Source organism: Cryptomeria japonica, chromosome 8 (assembly GCF_030272615.1).
Source record: "Cryptomeria japonica chromosome 8, Sugi_1.0, whole genome shotgun sequence".
In the NCBI taxonomy this organism is placed as follows: domain Eukaryota; kingdom Viridiplantae; phylum Streptophyta; class Pinopsida; order Cupressales; family Cupressaceae; genus Cryptomeria; species Cryptomeria japonica.
The window spans coordinates 30,498,164-30,517,199 of NC_081412.1; the positions used below are offsets into that span (position 1 = coordinate 30,498,164).

Sequence of the window (19,036 nt, forward strand, 5' to 3'; positions counted from 1 at the left end):
GTTGAGTCAAGGTGAAATGTGTTACCTTTTGTTTGTGTCTCAGTAGTAGCTAACTTTCCATTCTTGTCATGAACTTTGACAATTCCTTTCTGAAATTCTATTCGGTAACCTATGTTGTTTAGCTGTGCTACACTTAACAAATTGTATTTCAAACCTTCAACCCAATAAACATCATTGCATCTTGCATTGTCAAGAAGTGTTATAGATCCTTTACCTTTCACCAAACATGGTGCATCATTACCAAATCTAACATATCCTCCATCATAATCTTCTAATATAACAAACTTGTGTTTATCTCCTGTCATATGATGTGAGCATCCACTATCTATAATCCAAGAATCATTAGTGTTTATGTGAGATATTAGGGCTTTTTCTTCATACCTTTCTTCATCTGATCCATCTTTGATAGCCACATAAACTACTTCCTTTGTATCAGTCTCATCTGATTTATCATCGTTAGGTTCCTCATCAGCTATTAAACATGTCTTTCTATCTCTTCTTCTGAAGTCTTGGTGTCCTCTGTAATGATTATCTTTTTGTCTGTCATCTCGGTAATCTCTCTTTTCAGTAGAATCTTTGTTAGGACAGTTAGAAACCATATGTCCTATCTTTTCACAATTGAAACATTTCAAAGGTAGTTTTCCTTTATACTTACCTTTGCCTCTCGATAACCTTTTGGCTAAAAGTGCTTCAAACTCTTCTTGTTTTCTGATTTCCTCATACACTTTGTGTACTTCCTCCATGTTCTTACAAAATCTTTCACTTGCTCCACTGTGATCTCCTTCAGAGTACTTATACTTTCTTTCATTGAAATCATTAGATTCATCAAGATGAAAAGAACTAAATGTAGATTCAACTTTATTTACCGAAGATCCACTGTTATCAAAGTTACTTAATTCAAATGCATGTAGCTTACCAATAGTAGCATCTAAAGAAACTGGCATATTAGGTACATACCTTAATTCATTGATTGCAGAGACTCAGATTGCATAAGCCGGTAGAAGGGTTCTCAACAACTTACTTGTTATATCATTTTCTTCAATAGTACCACCTGCTCCTTTGATTTGATTGACAATCTCCTTTAGTCTTGTACTTGTAGCGTCCTAAAATTGTGACACTTGCAATTTCGACTGCATTTGGGTCTTCATGATGGCGATGCAACACGGAACCTGAATGGAGACCCCGAAACTTGTTCATGACATCAAAAACTACATTTTTCAGCGCCCTGGTCCCCCAGGACCATGGCGCCCAGCGCCCTGGTCCCTGGCCCTATTTTTGGGCCCGGTCTCTTTTGGGCATCGAGTCTTTATGTTTGCAATTCGGGAAATAATGTTTCCTGGTCGGCCTAAGGTCGGAAAAATCAGTCTTTTAACCCTAATTGGCAAGTATATAAACTACATTTCCTCTCCCATTTTGGGAAGAAGATGGAAAAAGGCGGAAGCGATATTCAAACATTCAAGCATTCAAGCATTCAAGCATTCCTTCAAGCAATTGATCATTCTAAGTCTCCATTCAAGGCTAAGTGTTGCATTCAAGACAAGGATTCAACCATTGAAGAGGAGATCACATACCACATACAACATACAACATACAACAACAATTACACCTTCGCATGTAAGAATACAAACATTCTTACAACAAGGTACTAGTACTTGTTTTACATTACAATCATTTACATTTACAACATTTCTCATTTCTTGGTTAATTCCAAAACCAAGGTTTGACTTAAGGGCAAACCCCTAATTCCTAACCCCCCAATCGTCTTCGCTTTTCTGTGTGTAGGTTGTAGGTACGCGACTGTAATTGAAGATGTGGAATCCTTGTGCAGAGATGAACAAATCCCCCTTCGTTTCGTGGATTTTTCGGAGGACCGTGTGCACGCCGGGTGCCATCGTCCCGTCAACTTTCGCTCAAATTTGCAGGACAGCGCCGTCTCAACATTTTACTACTAATTCCAGGTCCGTAGCTTCATCCTATATTCCTATCTCTGTTTATAAGTGAATCTTTCTCACTTTTCATGCATTCCTAGCTTAATCCTTCTATCTACATTCTTTACAAAAGAGGGTAGCCTTGCTGTCTTAACCCTTGAAACTCATTTAGAATCCAATCTTGCATTGTGTGGGATTGGATCTTGTGGGTTTCAACCCCTCTTTTGAATGTAAAGTCTCCCCTAAGTGAAAACCGTCAACCCTAGTGACCTCCTTCCCCTCTCCTCGGAGTGGTGGGGGGAACACTTAGGGTTCACAAGCAATTTTCCGCTTTACAGTACTGTACTGAGTTATGTTCTCACCTTCATTCATCCTCATCGATTCAAGTTGTCCTCTTAGACTATCTACTTTTTCTCTTTGAACATGTTCATCTCCTCCATATACTAATATGAGCTTAACCCACATAGCCTTTGCATCATTGCAGCCTTCTAGATCATTAAACTCTGAGTCGGTCAATGCAGATGTTATTTCAGTCATTGCTTGAATATGTTCTTGCTTTGCCTTAATCTCTGCCATAGTCAATGGATAGGTGCTCGGTGTAACAAAATCATTCTCCAGATAGTATACAACATATTCTCCAACTCCTGATAGATGTAGCTTCATCCTTTTCTACCATGTAGAGAAACTTGACTTGTTTAGCTTCGGTGCATCCCTCTTATACATCTTTGGATCTTTAACTCAAGTGCCTTTAAACTTTTCTTCCGGAGTCCAAAGCTCTGATACCAATTGATAGTTTTGATACTTAATATAAGTACATATCCAATAGCCAACAAGATGAGAGGGGGGGGGGTGAATCATACAAACTTAATCTTCCATAAAAACATCAGATTCAACCTCGATAACATATATTTCAGTAATATAACCAAAACTGTTAAACATGCAAACTCAAAATCATATAAACATCATAAACCTCATAACACTAGATTTAATGTGGAAACCCAAATAGGGAAAAACCACTGTGGGATTTCAGACCCACTAAGAAATATACTCTTCTGAAGTATGCTCGGTTAAAAGCAAATCCTGTTAAAGATTACAAACACATTGCTAGATTTGACCCGGTTAAGGGATTTGCCTCAGATCTGTTAGGATCTTCACCTTGTTAGAAGTGACCTTGTTAAAGGATTTCAAACACTCAATCAGAATGTCACCTTGCTAGAGGGTTTTACAAATAAGACTGTTAAGTCCACTTAGTAAAGAGATTTTCTGTCACTTTCACAAAATAACAGTAATAAAATCTATCTGCAACTTCACATCTAAAATGCTAAAGCAGATTCTTATTTGTTCAATACAATCTAGACATAGAACTAATCTTGTCTATCTGCTGGGCTTCTATACTCTGTTATTCAAACAGGTCTTCAAGCTTCTGTGCTCGGTAATCACTATGTAGCATCCCTGTGCATACACTTGCCCGCATACATTGTTTATCAACAGTTTCCTATTTATAAACAATTAGGTAACCGCTTAATCTCCTTGATCACATTTCCCATGATCAATCATAGCCATCAGATCTTCGATCTTGTCTAGGTTCAATGCATCTTTCAATCTAAAAACATTTTACCCCACCTAGGAACTTGCATATATTTCTTGGAACTTGTGCTAGGGTATTGCGATTCAATCTGCGTTGTAGATCTTTATGTCGACTTTCTATTGCCTTAGATTCATTAACAAACTATATTAACGACATACCAATCATTCAATCTGTTCCAGCTCATCAGCTTCCTTCATTAAATGACACATGCAAACATTTAATGCATTTTGTTATAGCTCGATTACAACTCGGCAACAACTCAGTAAATACTAAACTTCACTCGGTAGACATTCCGCCTTCATTAACCGATAGCGATAACCTTAGGGTTTACCGACTAGGTTCCTTAGGGTTTACCGACTAGGTTCTTTGCTTGATAACATAGTATAGTATTAACCTTTACAATTTACAACATATGTATGATGTTAAAATAATCTAAAACATCATGATCTCATCATTGTCTGACTCAGTAATAGTTGCCCTTTGAATACCTTATTCATCCCCTTATTCATCATATTTTTTCTTGTGTCTTTTACCGACATCTTTATAATCTTCAAATCATACTTCTCAAGATATGGCAACATCATATTGAATTAGAAAATCAATTTCTTGACATCAATAACAAAATAATAATATCAAGACAGTAAACATCCTTCATTAGTTATATCCATAATCATCAATAACCTTCTCAATATCCTTATTGAAATGCCAACAATCTTTCATTGTCTGTTATAATGCAATATTGCCAACAAATCATGCCAATAAGAGAGTTTTCTTTCCATTTTAGAAGATGACAGACGTGATGCCATAATAATTTAATTTTAAGATTACTAATATTATAAATTATTAAAACTAAATTGTATTGAATTGGAAAGAATTAGAAATGAGGATCATTTAATGTTTTATACACAACATTAAGATACATACTTAATCTTTAAAATATATATAGTGATATAATTTTGAAGTATAATTACATAGGCACTATTTAGATTTGATAAAAGAGATTTTAAAATTTTAATAATAATACTATAATAATGTTAATGCAATTTTGGTCTCATCAAGAGAGATTATAATCGAGAGACAATGCTTATTTGGTTGAATCTATATTTTAAACTATCTTCAACAAAGAAAACAACTCGTTGCATCATGGACAATCATGCACTTTTAATATTTCACTAACAAATATTTTTGAAGAAAAAAAATGTATTTGACTTGAAAATGAATAATTCTATATTATTGACACAATTATGTGAATCTTTACATTAGATTATGAGGAGGGAAGATTATTAAATTATGTGTAAGAATATCTAATCAAAATTATCCTGTCCTCCTCATTTGATTTATAGTCATTCAATACTTTTACTAAAATAAAATGTGCTCTTCTATATAATTTAAAAGTGAAATAAAATAATTCTTAAAGTGAATAAAATCTTTAAATAAATCAAATAAACATTTCTTCAATTAAGAACAAATTTAGTGTACATATTATTAACAAAATAAAATAATTCTTAAATAGCTTTAAATTTTGAAGTAAAATAAAATGATATCATGATTAATAAATAGATATATTTTACATATGATCTATATTAATATATTGAAACTATAAAATTAAATAATCAAGTTTATTAATAATTTTAGGTTTTTCATGATAATAGAATTTTAAAATGGAATGTGCAAATTTGAGAATTAGGAACCCTTTATCTTTCAATATATGATTGTCTAAAATTTTACTTAATATACATGAATTCCATTTTGTTATATGCTAACTCATTATAATAATACATTTATTTGTTTGCTTCTACATTTTGGAATATTAATTGAATGTTATATTGATTTAATTAACTAGATTTAAAGATAGATTTTGGTTCATTTGTTAAATTTGTATTGAAAATGTTTTTATTTTATTTTATTTTAGATTGTATTGCTAATAAATGTTTAAATGTTAGTCATTAAGGATAATTGATCATGATAAACATATTGAAATATAATTTCTTATAGTTAGTAGGATAATTTATTGATTTCTGTTGTATACAACACCTACCAAGAAGTTATAATTGAACACATTAATGAGAAAGTTCAATGCATGCACATTTGTATTCAAAGCTTTATAAGTTAGGTTGTTCTTTCAATAATTTAAGATTCTTACAAGAAAGCCTTAACAATTTAGCATGAAATTGATTGTTGAGAAAGCATTGGGTTATCTTCATGCTTAAGGTGTAACTTGTCTTTTGGGTTTGAAATATTTATTTCTCTTAAATTATCCTATAAGAATTCAAGACTCAAGAAAACAAATTTTTAGTTTTATAAATATATAAGTGTTGACAAATTAACCAATAATTGTACCACACAAAGACATGTGTAATAAGAATATTTTTACATTTAAAATATATTAATTTAATAAATAGAAGTAATGGAAATAATATAAAATATACATATTCTTTTAAATTGAGTAGTTATATTCAATGCTTATCATTTTCTCATTTTATGTGCAATTTCAAATAGGTCAAAAAATATTTTCAAGGTTATATTTAATTACATATGATTAAATTTTAGATAATTTGGGTAGACAATTTGCATTGTGGTTATTGTGATGTTTAACCATATTAAACTCCTCATAGGATCCCATTCAAGTGTTTCAATGTTTAACTATGAATATTGGCCAAAATGCAAATTATGCAAAATTGCAAAACTTAATGTTGAAGTAATAAACTATAGTTTTTATTAGCTTATGAAGAAGTACATATATAGCAGAAAACACTGCCACCTAGAATAACAACTGTTATCTAGAATCATAGCATGCGATCAAATGCAAGATTGTACACTTAAGCAGTCATTATCCTAGCAAGATAACATCAACTAGAAAACTTATCTAGAAGGAATATTTTAGACATAATATTCTACATTAACATGCCCTTACGTGTGGCTAGGTGGATAGAAAGAAATATTGGGTCCTAGGTTTGATTAGGTACACCCAATAACAATATGAAAGGAGAAAAATCATTAAAAATAAAATTTCTAACCAATTTGGGATGGTTATGTGTTTTGGTTTCAATGAAAAATTTTGAAAGTGGAAGCCTTTGGGGTATTAAGTATTCATTTTTGTGACTTGCTCCTTAAATAGTAAAAATGACATTTACAACTTTTATGTAGTCTTGCTTTAATGTAGCATACTCTAGATCTTACAAGGCACTTTAGGATCATTTCTATGGAGTGTGACATCTTATACTAGCAAGTGGATTATAAAGGCACTTGCAAAATCTAAAAATTATTATTATTTTATTCAATATTATTTGTAAGCAAAATATTTAGTAATTCTATGTATATCAATATCTTCTATACATTCGTATGCTTGTGACATTTGCATGTACACATGTAAGTGCATGATCAATCCCAAAGCACAATTCACATCAATGAAAATAATCATAGTCTTATCTTGCAAAAATTAGAATTTGGGATTCATTACACATTAAGGTGATCTACAATACAACTTTGACATTCAACACATATTGTCTAGGTTTGGTTATAGATTGTTGAAACTAAATTTCATTAAATAAATTATACACTTCTCCTTTATTATTTTAAACACATTAGCTTACCATTCTATGCTTCCTAACATGGTCAAAACCATCAAATTAATTGAGTCATGATGATACAATCTATAGTTTAAATTGACATAGAAGAAGACGAGAAGTCGTAGATGATTGAATATTTTTGGTTGGAAAAAAAAATTTGCAATTGAAAAGATATCCAGTCGTCAATTGTGTAACCCACCTATCGTGCAAAAGGACCACTTTTAATTTCAATGAGCTACTCTACATTTTGTTTCTTCCTATTCCACCCCAATGAATGACAAGGTCATCTTCAAAAGGTCCTTATCAAAGCATACATTTAACTCCTGAAATTTCATTTTGTAGAAATCAAGTCCAAAGAATCATAAGGACATCTTCAATACAATCAATTTTATATTATGTAATTTATATCCTCCAATATATTAAAATATATTTTACTATTAGCATAACTATTGGAAATGCTAGTATAATATATATTTCTTAATTGATTAACCTATTAACCTATATTATATTATGATACCATAGAAGGAATCTATGGTGATACCTCTGTATAGTTCCAAATTCTAATTTTTCATTCTTATGACTTTATTTTGTTGTCTTTTATAAGAGTGGAATTATGACGAAGAAATGTGACAAATTATTTTTATATTATTTGTAATCTTTCATCATCTAAATGTGACAACTTTCAAAACACCGTGGGCGGCAAAGTTACTTTCATATATCTTTCGGACTGGTTTATTCAAAGATTCATCGGCAGGCAAACCGAATGCTTTTATTCCCTCCAACACAAATTTCACGCGAAATCCCATCTAACAAGTTACCGAAAGTAAAGTGGAAAAAAATGTTGAACAATCCCTTATTCTCTATTTAATTTCTCTAATGCTGTACGGTGAGATTCAGTCTGTGAGATCTTCAATTTGTGAAATCCGAATTATCCTGTGACCTTAGTTCGAATCCCAAGCCATTCAGATTAAATTCTTCAAAGAATGAAGGTAAATTCATGCTCTGCTATTTTCTGTAAGCCTTTTCCCCTGTTTTTTCTGTTGTGGCGTAATCAAAGCACTAACAGAGTTCAAAACATCTTGCCTTTGCAGAAAATCGTGTTGAAATCGGACATTGACTGTGAGAAATGTAAGAGAAAGACTTTGCAAGCAATTGCAGCCATTAATGGTAAATTTGCAGCTATTACTCTGCTATTTACTCTTAGCCTTGCAATAAATAATCTAATTATTCTGCAATTGCAGCCATTAATGGTAAATTTCCAGCTATTACTGTGTTATTTGTTCTTTAACTTTGCAATAAATAAGCTAATTGTTCTGCAAATTTGGTGCAGGTGTTGATTCTGTGAGCATAGATCTGAAGGAGAAAAAAATAATTGTGATTGGAGATGCAGATCCGGTCTCTTTAACAAGAAAGGTGAGAAAGTTTAGAAGTACAGAACTGCTTAGTGTTGGTCCTGCCAGAAATGAAATGAGATTAAGGCATTGGACTAGGATGGAGGCGCCAAATCCGGCTCCTTCTGCGACATGTCACCATTGTCAAGGATTGCCTGCTACCAGTAATGACAATCCAAATGCTTGCACTATATCTTGATTTTGTAAATAGGCCAAAGTATTCTGTTTGGGCAGAACGACCTCTTTTTTTAATAGTCAAACATTTCTAACACTAGTAAAATGATCATTCTATCGGCTGTTTGTGCATAATAGTTTTTGTAAATGTAATCATTTCATCATATGGTGTTGTTGTGGGTAATTGTAATCATGGATCGAAAAATCAGTTGTTTATTGTATCAATCGAAATTCCAATTCTTTATTGTGTCATATATATTTAAATGAGAAATCAATAACATAGCTCTCAGTTCTTTGCTACTCTCTCATTTCTGTTCTATTTACATTGCATTTCATTCTGATGATGGATCATGTAGTATGATCCAAAATGTTGACGAGAAAAATCTATACACAGCTCAATCCAAAATATTACTATTGATCTTCATGGATTGTGGATACTACATGAATTTAATATGCCATATTTCTTATCAAATCAAGTGTTCTATGTCACGTTAATGAAGATGACAATCCAAAACCTTGTTGAAATGGATGTAGAACATAATCTAAAGACAAAGATATATCTTCTAAATGCTATTCAATAGTCTCCAATCTAATGTCAAACTATGACAAATGATGAGGTTGAGAAAGAAAAAGAGCGTTTAAAGATTCCCTCACAATATGTAAAGAAAAGGATGCAACTCCATATGAGCTAACATCTAATAGGAGATGACTATCATCAATAGTTACCTCCAAGTCTACAAGATAAGACACAAGACAAACCTACAATGTCTATAAATTACTCATCCCAAGTTGGAAGATAATGTATGTCTTATTGCATTAAATCATTAGAAGCCATGGATGTAGTAATATTAGTCTAATAAGAAGTAACAATAGATGTAAGAGATGAAATGACAACACATATTTCTAGAATCTTTGTTAATGAAAGAACAATATAGTTCAAATGACCATACTATGCTACCTCAAATGTGTTCACAATAGATGCTTGAGTGTGAACATTAGCTGAAGAAAAATATGAGAAGGTGTATACTCAATATTGATGATCAACATTTCCTGTTCGACAACAATATCTCTACTATGCAAATCCTAAATGATGTAGAATCTCTTGTGAAATCAATTCTTTTTTCTACTTTACCATGTGTAATCTATTAGATAGAAAGGATTTTGGTGGAAAGTGATGGAACACAATGGACATCATTAAATAATCATTCATCTACGTCAATAGATCATTCCCCATAAACACACAAGTGTTGTCAGTGATCAAGATATATGGTGATGAATAACTCAAATTAAGAGAACATACTCTATGATGAGAAACTTCATATTCAATTAGTAAATCTTTCTGCCTTGGAATCTATCACTATAACAAGTGCTTGTCGCTTCTGTTTCTTTGACTTTGAAGAATAAGATTATGAATCCCCTAATATAGTCAAAGGAAAATTGATTTGATTCTTCTTAATAAGATTCTTTATCTCACTAATCTATTCTTAATAGCATTGATATTAATCATGCCTTCATTTCTTACAATATACACACATGGACTTCTTTTTAGATGATTTCCCTTCAAAGAGAGAGAGCATTCAAAATCTGAGTAGCTTAATCTTTTTCTCCATTCATTTTCTTTCAAGATTCTCTTATTCTATCTATATCTTAGGCTCACAAGTCACCAATGCTTGTAGTTTAGAAGACTTGACAAAGCCCATTTGAATTAACTTTTCTTCCTCTTGTATTAGAAGTTTTGAAATTCATCAAAAGTAGGATCAATAAATGTAACTCTCATAGAAATGGACGATGGATATGAAAGCTAGAAACAAATATTGAATACTCAAGACGAAGTTTGGGTAATATAGTTAGAATCAATTGTAAACCATTTTCTTATTAATCTTACAACCTTTTAGTTGTGCTCTTAATTAATTAATCGTGAAGATGTATTCTAGGATATCAAAACCTTTAGGATCAAGATTCATCAAATCATTATCAATAAAATATCCTATAACTTTGTTAGTTTTATCATATAGTTTTATAAAAATGGTGGATGGCAACTACATTATTGATGGGAAAACATACACTGAAATCAAGTGTGAAAGTGATCGTACACGACAAGTCAGGAAAGGAAAACATGAGTGTAAAAGAATGTAATTGGTCCAAAAAATGTCATTAAACTCCTATCGCCTTAGATTTTATAGTTGTTTGATTCCATACAAACCTTCCACTGGAAAAAAATTGGTGAGAAGGAATTTTCTGATGTCAAATATGAAAAAAAATTGATGGAAGTTCCCAACTAAAATAGTCTATGACTAATTAATATATATGTGACTTATTCATGGAATCTTTATACTATATTGTATATTTTTCATATGATGAAAGTTTGACTAGGTTATGACTAGAAAACTATTATGTACCCATTGCTTTTATAGGCCCCATTGTTAATGATTGTATCTTTCCATATTATTAATAGTTAAAGTATCTAATAAGCAATTCAACTAACCTACCAATACAAGTGTTTACCAAACATTTATAAAAGTGAAATTATATTTGTTTTGACCACATGACTAGACCCAAACCATGCAATTTGATTGTGCTTCTTTTTCCCTTATTTAAATGTCATAATTTCCAATATCAATGAAGTGGTCTTAAATATTTTTTTTTTCACCATTTTGTAGTAATAATCTTCAATATCTTTATTTTTATTTTTTAACATTAAGAAATTAATTGCTAGTTATTACATTCGTCTAAAGCATGTCTTATAACAAGGCTTTGTTTTTTTTTAAGTCAAAAACAATTTCTAAGACAAATAAAGAATAAATAGAAATGAGGTAGAATAAATATTCAACAAAATCTCAAACATTTTTTTATTAGATTAAGATAAATAACTCAAATATTTGTGACATTTACCTTTACAATTTAGGTAGAATAAGGATTCCTTTCAAGGTGATAAAATATTCAAAAGGGTAGGTTTTATTTGTTGGTTGTGAAGAAATTGTAAAGATAAAATAAATTTGATGATGGTATGATGTATTTATGATTTTTTATAAATATTAAAGAATATTATCTCTAGTACTTTTTTGTACATTATTTTTTTGTGTTTGTCTCTCTTAGACATGAATTAAACAAAATTAAAAATCCACACAATATAACATTACATAGAAATTTAACTAAATTTATACAATATAATAATAAATATATAGAAAATTAAATAAACAAATCTACATAACACAAGAATAGATAAAATAAAACAAGATGAATAACATACCTATCTTTTTCATAATTTAAAATTAGTTTTTTAATTTGAAAGAGAAAATGACAATTGCAACATAAGATTAATAAAATAACTTGTTTTATAAAATTACATATATCTTATATAGTTGTAAAATATTAGGTTACCCATATAACTTTTATATTATTATTTTTATTTTATTTCACTTTTCCGTATGATTGAAGTTTGAATATATAATGATTGGAAACTACGGTATCCTTCAAACCTTTGTAGGACCCATTACTATGAATAATAATAATACTTTTTTAAATTAAAACATATAACAACCTAGTTCTATGTATTTGTTTTTTACTGTATTGTTTCAATATTAAAAATAAAAATGAAAATCTAACAAGGGTCTCAACATACCTACCAACTTAGCCGTATCAACTAATTAGTTTAGAGCCACGTGGCTAAATCTTCACCGTAGAGTTTGTCTGTGCTTCTTTATTAACCCTCTATTAATGTGCAGAAGAATGAGCTTACACAGAAGTGAAGAAGCATGGAGAAAATGGTAAGGAACAAACAAGTGCTCTTAGTTTCTTACGCCAATGAAGGGCCTGTCACAGATGATCATGTGAAAATCAGAGAAACCCAGTTGAACTTAAATGCATGTAAGGAAGGAGAAGTTATTGTGCAGAATTTGTATGTCTCAGTAGATCCATATCTCAGATGGCGCATGAAGGAAGAAACCAACAGGGGACTCTATTTTGACAACTTTAAATTAGACCAGGTTTTGTGTTCAATTCTCAGCCTTGTCTGGTTAGTTTTTCAATGTTTTATGCAATGATTATACTATTTTAAAGTTCCATGCAGTATAACATACTGTTTCAATGTACAGCCCATCGTTTCTCTTTCGGTTGGGAAAGTAGTTGTTTCTGCCAATTCTGGGTTTGAAGTGGGTGATCTGGTAATTGGGATGCTTGAAGTTTCGGAGTACAACATAGTTGTTTCTGTACAAGGATCAATGCTAATGAAACTTGACCCTAATTTGGCTCTACCTTCTGATTATTTGGGGCCTCTGGGTACTGATCTATCGTTTTATTGAAGCTCATATTTTAAGGTTTTCTTGTATTTGAGATATGTTACTTTTGGTACATCATCAAGCAGGGATTTTGTTTTTGAGGTTGAAAGTTTGTGTGGATTTCACCAGGAATGGTAGGAATGACTGCTTGGGGTGGTTTACTGCAACTTGGAGAGCCTAAACCTGGAGATGAAGTGCTAGTTTCAGCTGCAGCAGGGGCAGTTGGGCTCTTAGTGGGGCAGCTGGCTAAAATCAAAGGCTGCCGGGTTGTTGGTAGTGCTGGTAGTGACCAAAAGGTGATCTCTATTGGTCTTCAGCAAATTTTACTTAAATGCTTAGCCTGGTTAAGTTTGCATGACTTTGAATGTTCTTCTTGCTATGTCTCTAGAATTTGCGAAGCATTGATTGTTCTCTTCTAAGATTTCATATAAACCTAGGAATATCTGATTGCTAACAGGGTAATTTTTAGTGTTTTGTAGAACCAGTCTAGATCTGTTTGATGGTTATGGTTTGAAATTTTATTTTAAGATAGGTTTTAGTATATCTTGTTTATATCTCTGTTATGAAAATAAAAAGATCAAAGCAAATGGGCATTGGGGTGTAACTCCTATATCATTTGCAAATGTGAGCAATTTTTTGGCTTAACGAACTTATGGATGGCTTCATCTACCAGTAAAGCCTGGTTGTTAGACATGATTACTTTAAATGCCTTAGGGAAGGTCAAAAAATTTGAGCCGTTACCTTTTCTTAGTATTAGGAGAGGAGGTAATGCTCCCAATCAAGGGCTTGGTCTGATGGAGAGAAACTGTGTGAATTAAACAATGGATTGGTCCTTTCATAATGCAACTCCTTTCAATTCTATTCTATCTCATCCTGATGACAAATCATGGAGTGTCATTCGAAATGATAAAGTCAAAAATCTCAAACACAATGAAATCCAGAAATAACAAATGAATATTTGCATCGATTGTGAAAATCTTATAGCATTAATGGACTGGTCCTTTAGCAAATCCTGTTTAGACCTTGTTGATAGAGGATCTATGGCCTGAGAATCAATTGACCCTGTTAATTGGTCTTATCAGATGGTTAGGCGTTTATGATATGGTAAGGTGGGGTCTTCCTGGTACTGAATGCTTATTGTGAGAAATTATGTAAAAGGTAGTGGCACAAAGGCCTTGACGGTAGGAATTAATCCAAGAGAATTTTTGTTGTTTCTCTTATGAGTTTCATCCTGTACTCTGCTGTAGCAGGTGGTGGCGAGATTGCAAGGTGAGTGTATAATCAGAAGCATGGTCTTAGGGTCCTGGATGTGGATCCAAAAAATGATATTCCAATGGGAGGAAGGAACTGAGAGCTAAAGTTGAAATCAAAATGGAGGAGATACTTGGTATTAGTAGGGTGAGTTTTGCTAGGTTTTACAGTGTTAGGATGTTGTGACTGTGAGGAATAGTGAAGGGGATTGACAGTGATGAGAGGATGGAGATAAGGGAGGGGAAGATCAAAATGAAATTGGACCCAGACAATCAATTGGGTAGAGAAATGTGTTTTTATGTGGTCTAATCTTCAACAACACCTCGTTGTTGTCCATGGGATTGGGGGCTGGTTCATTTATGGTGCATAAGATGCTGAGGAAATTAAGCAGTAGATGGACTTTGAGCTGGATTGTCTGATTGAGCACAATAATGTGAAATCAAGGTGCACCATTTTGGTGGTTAGGGATTTTGGTAATTCAAGTTTCCTGATCTCAAAATTAAGGAGGTGGTCTATTGCAACCACGATTTGCTAGGTGAAGTTAAACCCTAGGTTGATGACTGTAGATATTTAGGGGGATGGACCGAAAGGGTTACCTTAGAATGCACCAATAAACAAATTACCTTTATACATTATAAGGTATGAGGTATGGGTGTATTAACTAATGTATTGGTGCATTTTAGAAACTAGATAGCCATTTCTGGAATGTTCTGCCCCCACGCGCACCATGCAAGTGGAAGAGTTTGGATCCTTTTCTATTTGAGGCCGAGACAGTATGGCTGCTGGGTGACAATTGATATGGTTTCTTTTTTTTAGTATGCCAGACTTGATGTTTGTCTATAGTATAATATGAACAATATCTGATGTGATGACCAGTTCAGTACAGGTTAATCTTCTGTTTTTTCCTTCATAATGAATCTATTAAACTGCATATTATTAGAATCCAAACTTCAACATTCTTTTTACAACACCTAACTGCTTAACCCAATGGCTTTGTTCCTTTAACAGGTGAAGATGTTGAAAGAAGAATTTGGATTTGATGATGCCTTCAATTATAAGTCTGAGACAGATTTGGATGCTGCACTATCCAAGTAAGTCTTTTTTTTCAACTAAAACAGTTTTTCACATACAATATATAGTTTAATTTAGGTTATATATTTGGTAGAGTTAATTTTTAAGTAAAGAAAATGAGAGACATAGGATGAGAATCAAATTATATAATTTGTATAAAATTTAAATATTATTTTTTTCTAATTCTGAATTTGATTATGTAGTGTTTTTTCATCATCATTTTGATGAGAATCAAATTATATAATTTGTATAAAATTTAAATATTATTTTTTTCTAATTCTGAATTTGATTATGTAGTGTTTTTTCATTATCATTTTGATCAAACTCAGTGATCTATAATCAGAATAAAAAGTGCTAGAGGAGAAGAACCCTCTATTTGATTTAGAAACTTAAGAACCTTTTAATTGCATTGCATTACAAACTAGTAGTGAAGCATGTGAAGTCAGCCTTGTTTCATTGTGTTATAACTTGCGAGTCCTGAGCAGGTACTTTCCAAGGGGAATAGACATTTACTTTGAAAATGTGGGAGGCAAAATGTTGGAGGCTGTTCTCAATCATATCAATATGAATGCTAGGATTCCCGTATGTGGAATGATCTCTCAATATAACCAGGTAAGGCAAATTTTATCTGTGAGCTTTGGAGTTCAAAACACTTTAGGGAGAATGCTAATGCCATGGATGAATCTGATGCAGGAATGGGATAAATGTTATGGAGTCAGAAATCTTATAAATTTGGTAGGGAAATGTGCGAAAATGCAAGGGTTTCTTTCTGGAATGTTTCTTAGTCGGAGGGAGGAATTTATTAAGGAGATGGGAGGGTATATGCAGCAAGGTAAAATCAAATACAAAGAAGATGTGAAACAGGGTATAGACAGCTTCTTAGAAGCATTCAATTCTTTGTTTAGTGGGGGAAATACAGGGAAAGTTCTGGTTCAGCTCACACCCAACTAATGAGCACAATGCGTCTAATGCGTCTTTCTCATTAGGAAATGTGTCTAGAACACTCTGGAAAGCTTCTTATAGCACTGAAATTCCTTATAATAAAAAGTAGTATTCTTTATCAGCCAAGCTATAGTAAAAATATGTTTATGGTTGAAGCGCTTAAATTTCTTTTATATTGTGATTTCAGTCTTTGCAAAACAAGCAGTTTGTAACGCTGAAGTCAGGTGTTTAAATTTGGGGCAGATTTTTACTAAAATTTGAAATCTAAAATTAATTTTATTTTCTGATAAAATTCAATATCATGTGTAAGATTCTTATAAATATCATGTGTTTATCAACTATTTAATAATATTTTTAGGTGTTGTTATTAGTATTTTTTTTTTATAGGTAAGGTCAATAAGGTGTACATACCCTATCCCTTTTGTGGGATTTGAACTTGTGACCTCTATTTCACGAGCACATGCTCTCCACCACTAGGCCAACTTAGGTTGCACCACCACTAGGCCAACTTAGGTTGCACATTGTTATTAGTATTATTTATAATCTCATATAATAAAATTTTCAAGAAGATTGGTTTTAATTAGGGGAGAGGACTTAATAGTTGAGTGCATTTCAATTGTTGTGATAGCAGTTGTTGATTTAATAACCATACTTGTTGATTTAATATCCAACTTTTTTGACAATATTGCACCAATAGTTGTGACTTTAATGCCCATAATTGAATGAAATGCACCCTTAGTTGTAAAAAACAACCAATCATGTGATGCCACATCAGTTTCACAAGTATGGGGCCCCCTTATGCATGAAAATTGGTCTCACTTTTTTTGTGGGCTATTTTGGATATCTTAGCAAAAAGCATGTTGATGTGGCATCATATTTGATGATGTGCTATGAAACTTCGGTTATAAGTAGGGGTCTTACCTAGTAAGCTGCTATAGAAAATTGGGAGTGATTTGAGATTTCCACGTAAGATTTTGAGAAGTGTGAAGTTAGGATGCTCAACTAGTGGGTCCTCTCCCCTATGTATTTTTATGATGAGACACAATTGTAATAGTGACATGCATTTAGATGTCCTTATTTAGTCTTGTATCTATTTTGAGACTATGCTTTGATACATGTACATGGTAAAAAATGATATTGTACAAAAACCATTAATTTATCTAATTCTATTGAATCATTCATCGCCCCCATGTGCTTGGTCCTATTGTTTAGTTACTTGTGTTGAACTATCACTACTTCTATGTTGTCCTATGTTTGTCATGTCCAATTTATTTATTTGATCTTGGGTCAAGTAAATGTGAAGTAGTCTCATGCATGATTTCAGCTAATCTAAAATAAAAACTTAACTTTCAAACTTTGGTTGGTTGGCTTCCATTAATGCCTTCATCTAGAGCTAATAATATATGTGTTTATGTGATTTGATGACACATTTTAATAGAAAAATGGATATGTATTTGCATTCAATTTATCATGCACTCATCAAGTAAACATCTCATTAGAAATGCATTTAGAAGAGGAATGAACAGTCACACATTAGAATTAGACGTTTGAAAGGAATAGCAAACCTACTATCTAGAAAAATTGTCTTCATCAATTTCAAAGTCAACAATGACTAAGTTGTAATTAGTGAATCCAATGAAGGACTAATTAATCATAACATTGAATGAGAATTTTTTTTTTGTAGCTGTCTTGATCAATTTCTAGTAAAAGATGTTCTCGTGTAAAAGTCACACTCATTATCTAGTTCTATTTAATCTCACACGATCCTTGATTTATTGACATATTTGCACATGCCCCTTTACACTTGGTACCATTGTCTAGTTACTTTATTGAAATATTACTAATCACATGTTATCCTATATTTACATGTCCAATCTACCTAGTTGATCTTCAGTCAAATAAATAATTCTAAAGTCATACCATGCATTAATTGAATTAATAAATAAATTGAATTAATCTAAAATCAAAACTAAACACTCAAATTTTAGTAGATTGTTTATGTAATTTGATGACATGTTCATATAGAAATAAGATACTTATTTGCATTCATAAACCCCTCTCATGGAAAATGCATTTGGAAGAGGAAAGAATAATCACACATTCAGATTAGGTATTTTAAAGAAATAACAAACCTATTTTCTAAAAATTCTTTTAGTTGCGAGTCATTAATCAGAAATTAAATTTTTGAAAAGAATAACAAACCTATTTCTTACCACCAAAAAAAGGAAAAAAGAAATTTTTTTTTTTTTTTGTCATTTCTGAATCAAATTTGTAAATCATTAAATTGATAACTCCACAATGAATTGAATTGTACTTAGTGGGTCCAATAAAAATGAAGTAACACCAACACTACACTACACAGGAATTAAAATATTTGGATGAGGCAGGGAATTTCTTTTTCATATTCTCCTCTAGAATGGCGCACTAAATTAGAGTTAATGGATCATCTGCCGCCCTTTTTGTTTTTCTTACCGCAATTATGTAATGCACTTTCATACATACAGCTTCATTTCTTATCGTACAAGCAGCACTGTATGAAAGTTTTTAAGTCGTCATTTTTGCTTTTACAAAGAAATGGAATGGTCAATATTGTCGGCCATTCTAGAAGATCTGAAATTCTTTTTATTGTTTGGAAGCTTTCCTTTTGAGATCCCATTCGTTGCATCTCTTGTTCATTTTGTTGCTCTTTCGTGTCTCCTAATAATAAGGCTAGCCTATTTCCTTTACAAATTTTTAAATATTTTTTTTTTCTTATCGCGTATGAGTCGCTGATATAGTCAATTTTGTTTGTCTATAGATTTTAGATGGTATATCGGATTTTGATGTTTATGCTTATAGCTATTGT

General features: G+C 32.0%; 2 protein-coding genes across 2 annotated transcripts; both read left to right on the forward strand.

Moving 5' to 3' along the window:
• Window positions 1-7,810: 7,810 nt before the first annotated feature.
• Window positions 7,811-8,887, forward strand: LOC131034623 (heavy metal-associated isoprenylated plant protein 39). Its single transcript, XM_057966169.2, has 3 exons — window positions 7,811-8,074; window positions 8,177-8,252; window positions 8,416-8,887. Exons 1-3 carry the CDS (start codon window positions 8,069-8,071, stop codon window positions 8,673-8,675), a joined length of 342 nt encoding a protein of 113 aa, XP_057822152.2. The 5' UTR covers window positions 7,811-8,068; the 3' UTR covers window positions 8,676-8,887.
• Window positions 8,888-12,373: 3,486 nt separating this feature from the next.
• LOC131034617 (2-alkenal reductase (NADP(+)-dependent)) lies at window positions 12,374-16,317 on the forward strand. The gene is made up of 6 exons (XM_057966163.2): window positions 12,374-12,636; window positions 12,745-12,928; window positions 13,057-13,223; window positions 15,187-15,269; window positions 15,735-15,861; window positions 15,943-16,317. Exons 1-6 carry the CDS (start codon window positions 12,406-12,408, stop codon window positions 16,198-16,200), a joined length of 1,050 nt encoding a protein of 349 aa, XP_057822146.2. The 5' UTR covers window positions 12,374-12,405; the 3' UTR covers window positions 16,201-16,317.
• The last annotated feature ends 2,719 nt before the right edge of the window (window positions 16,318-19,036 follow it).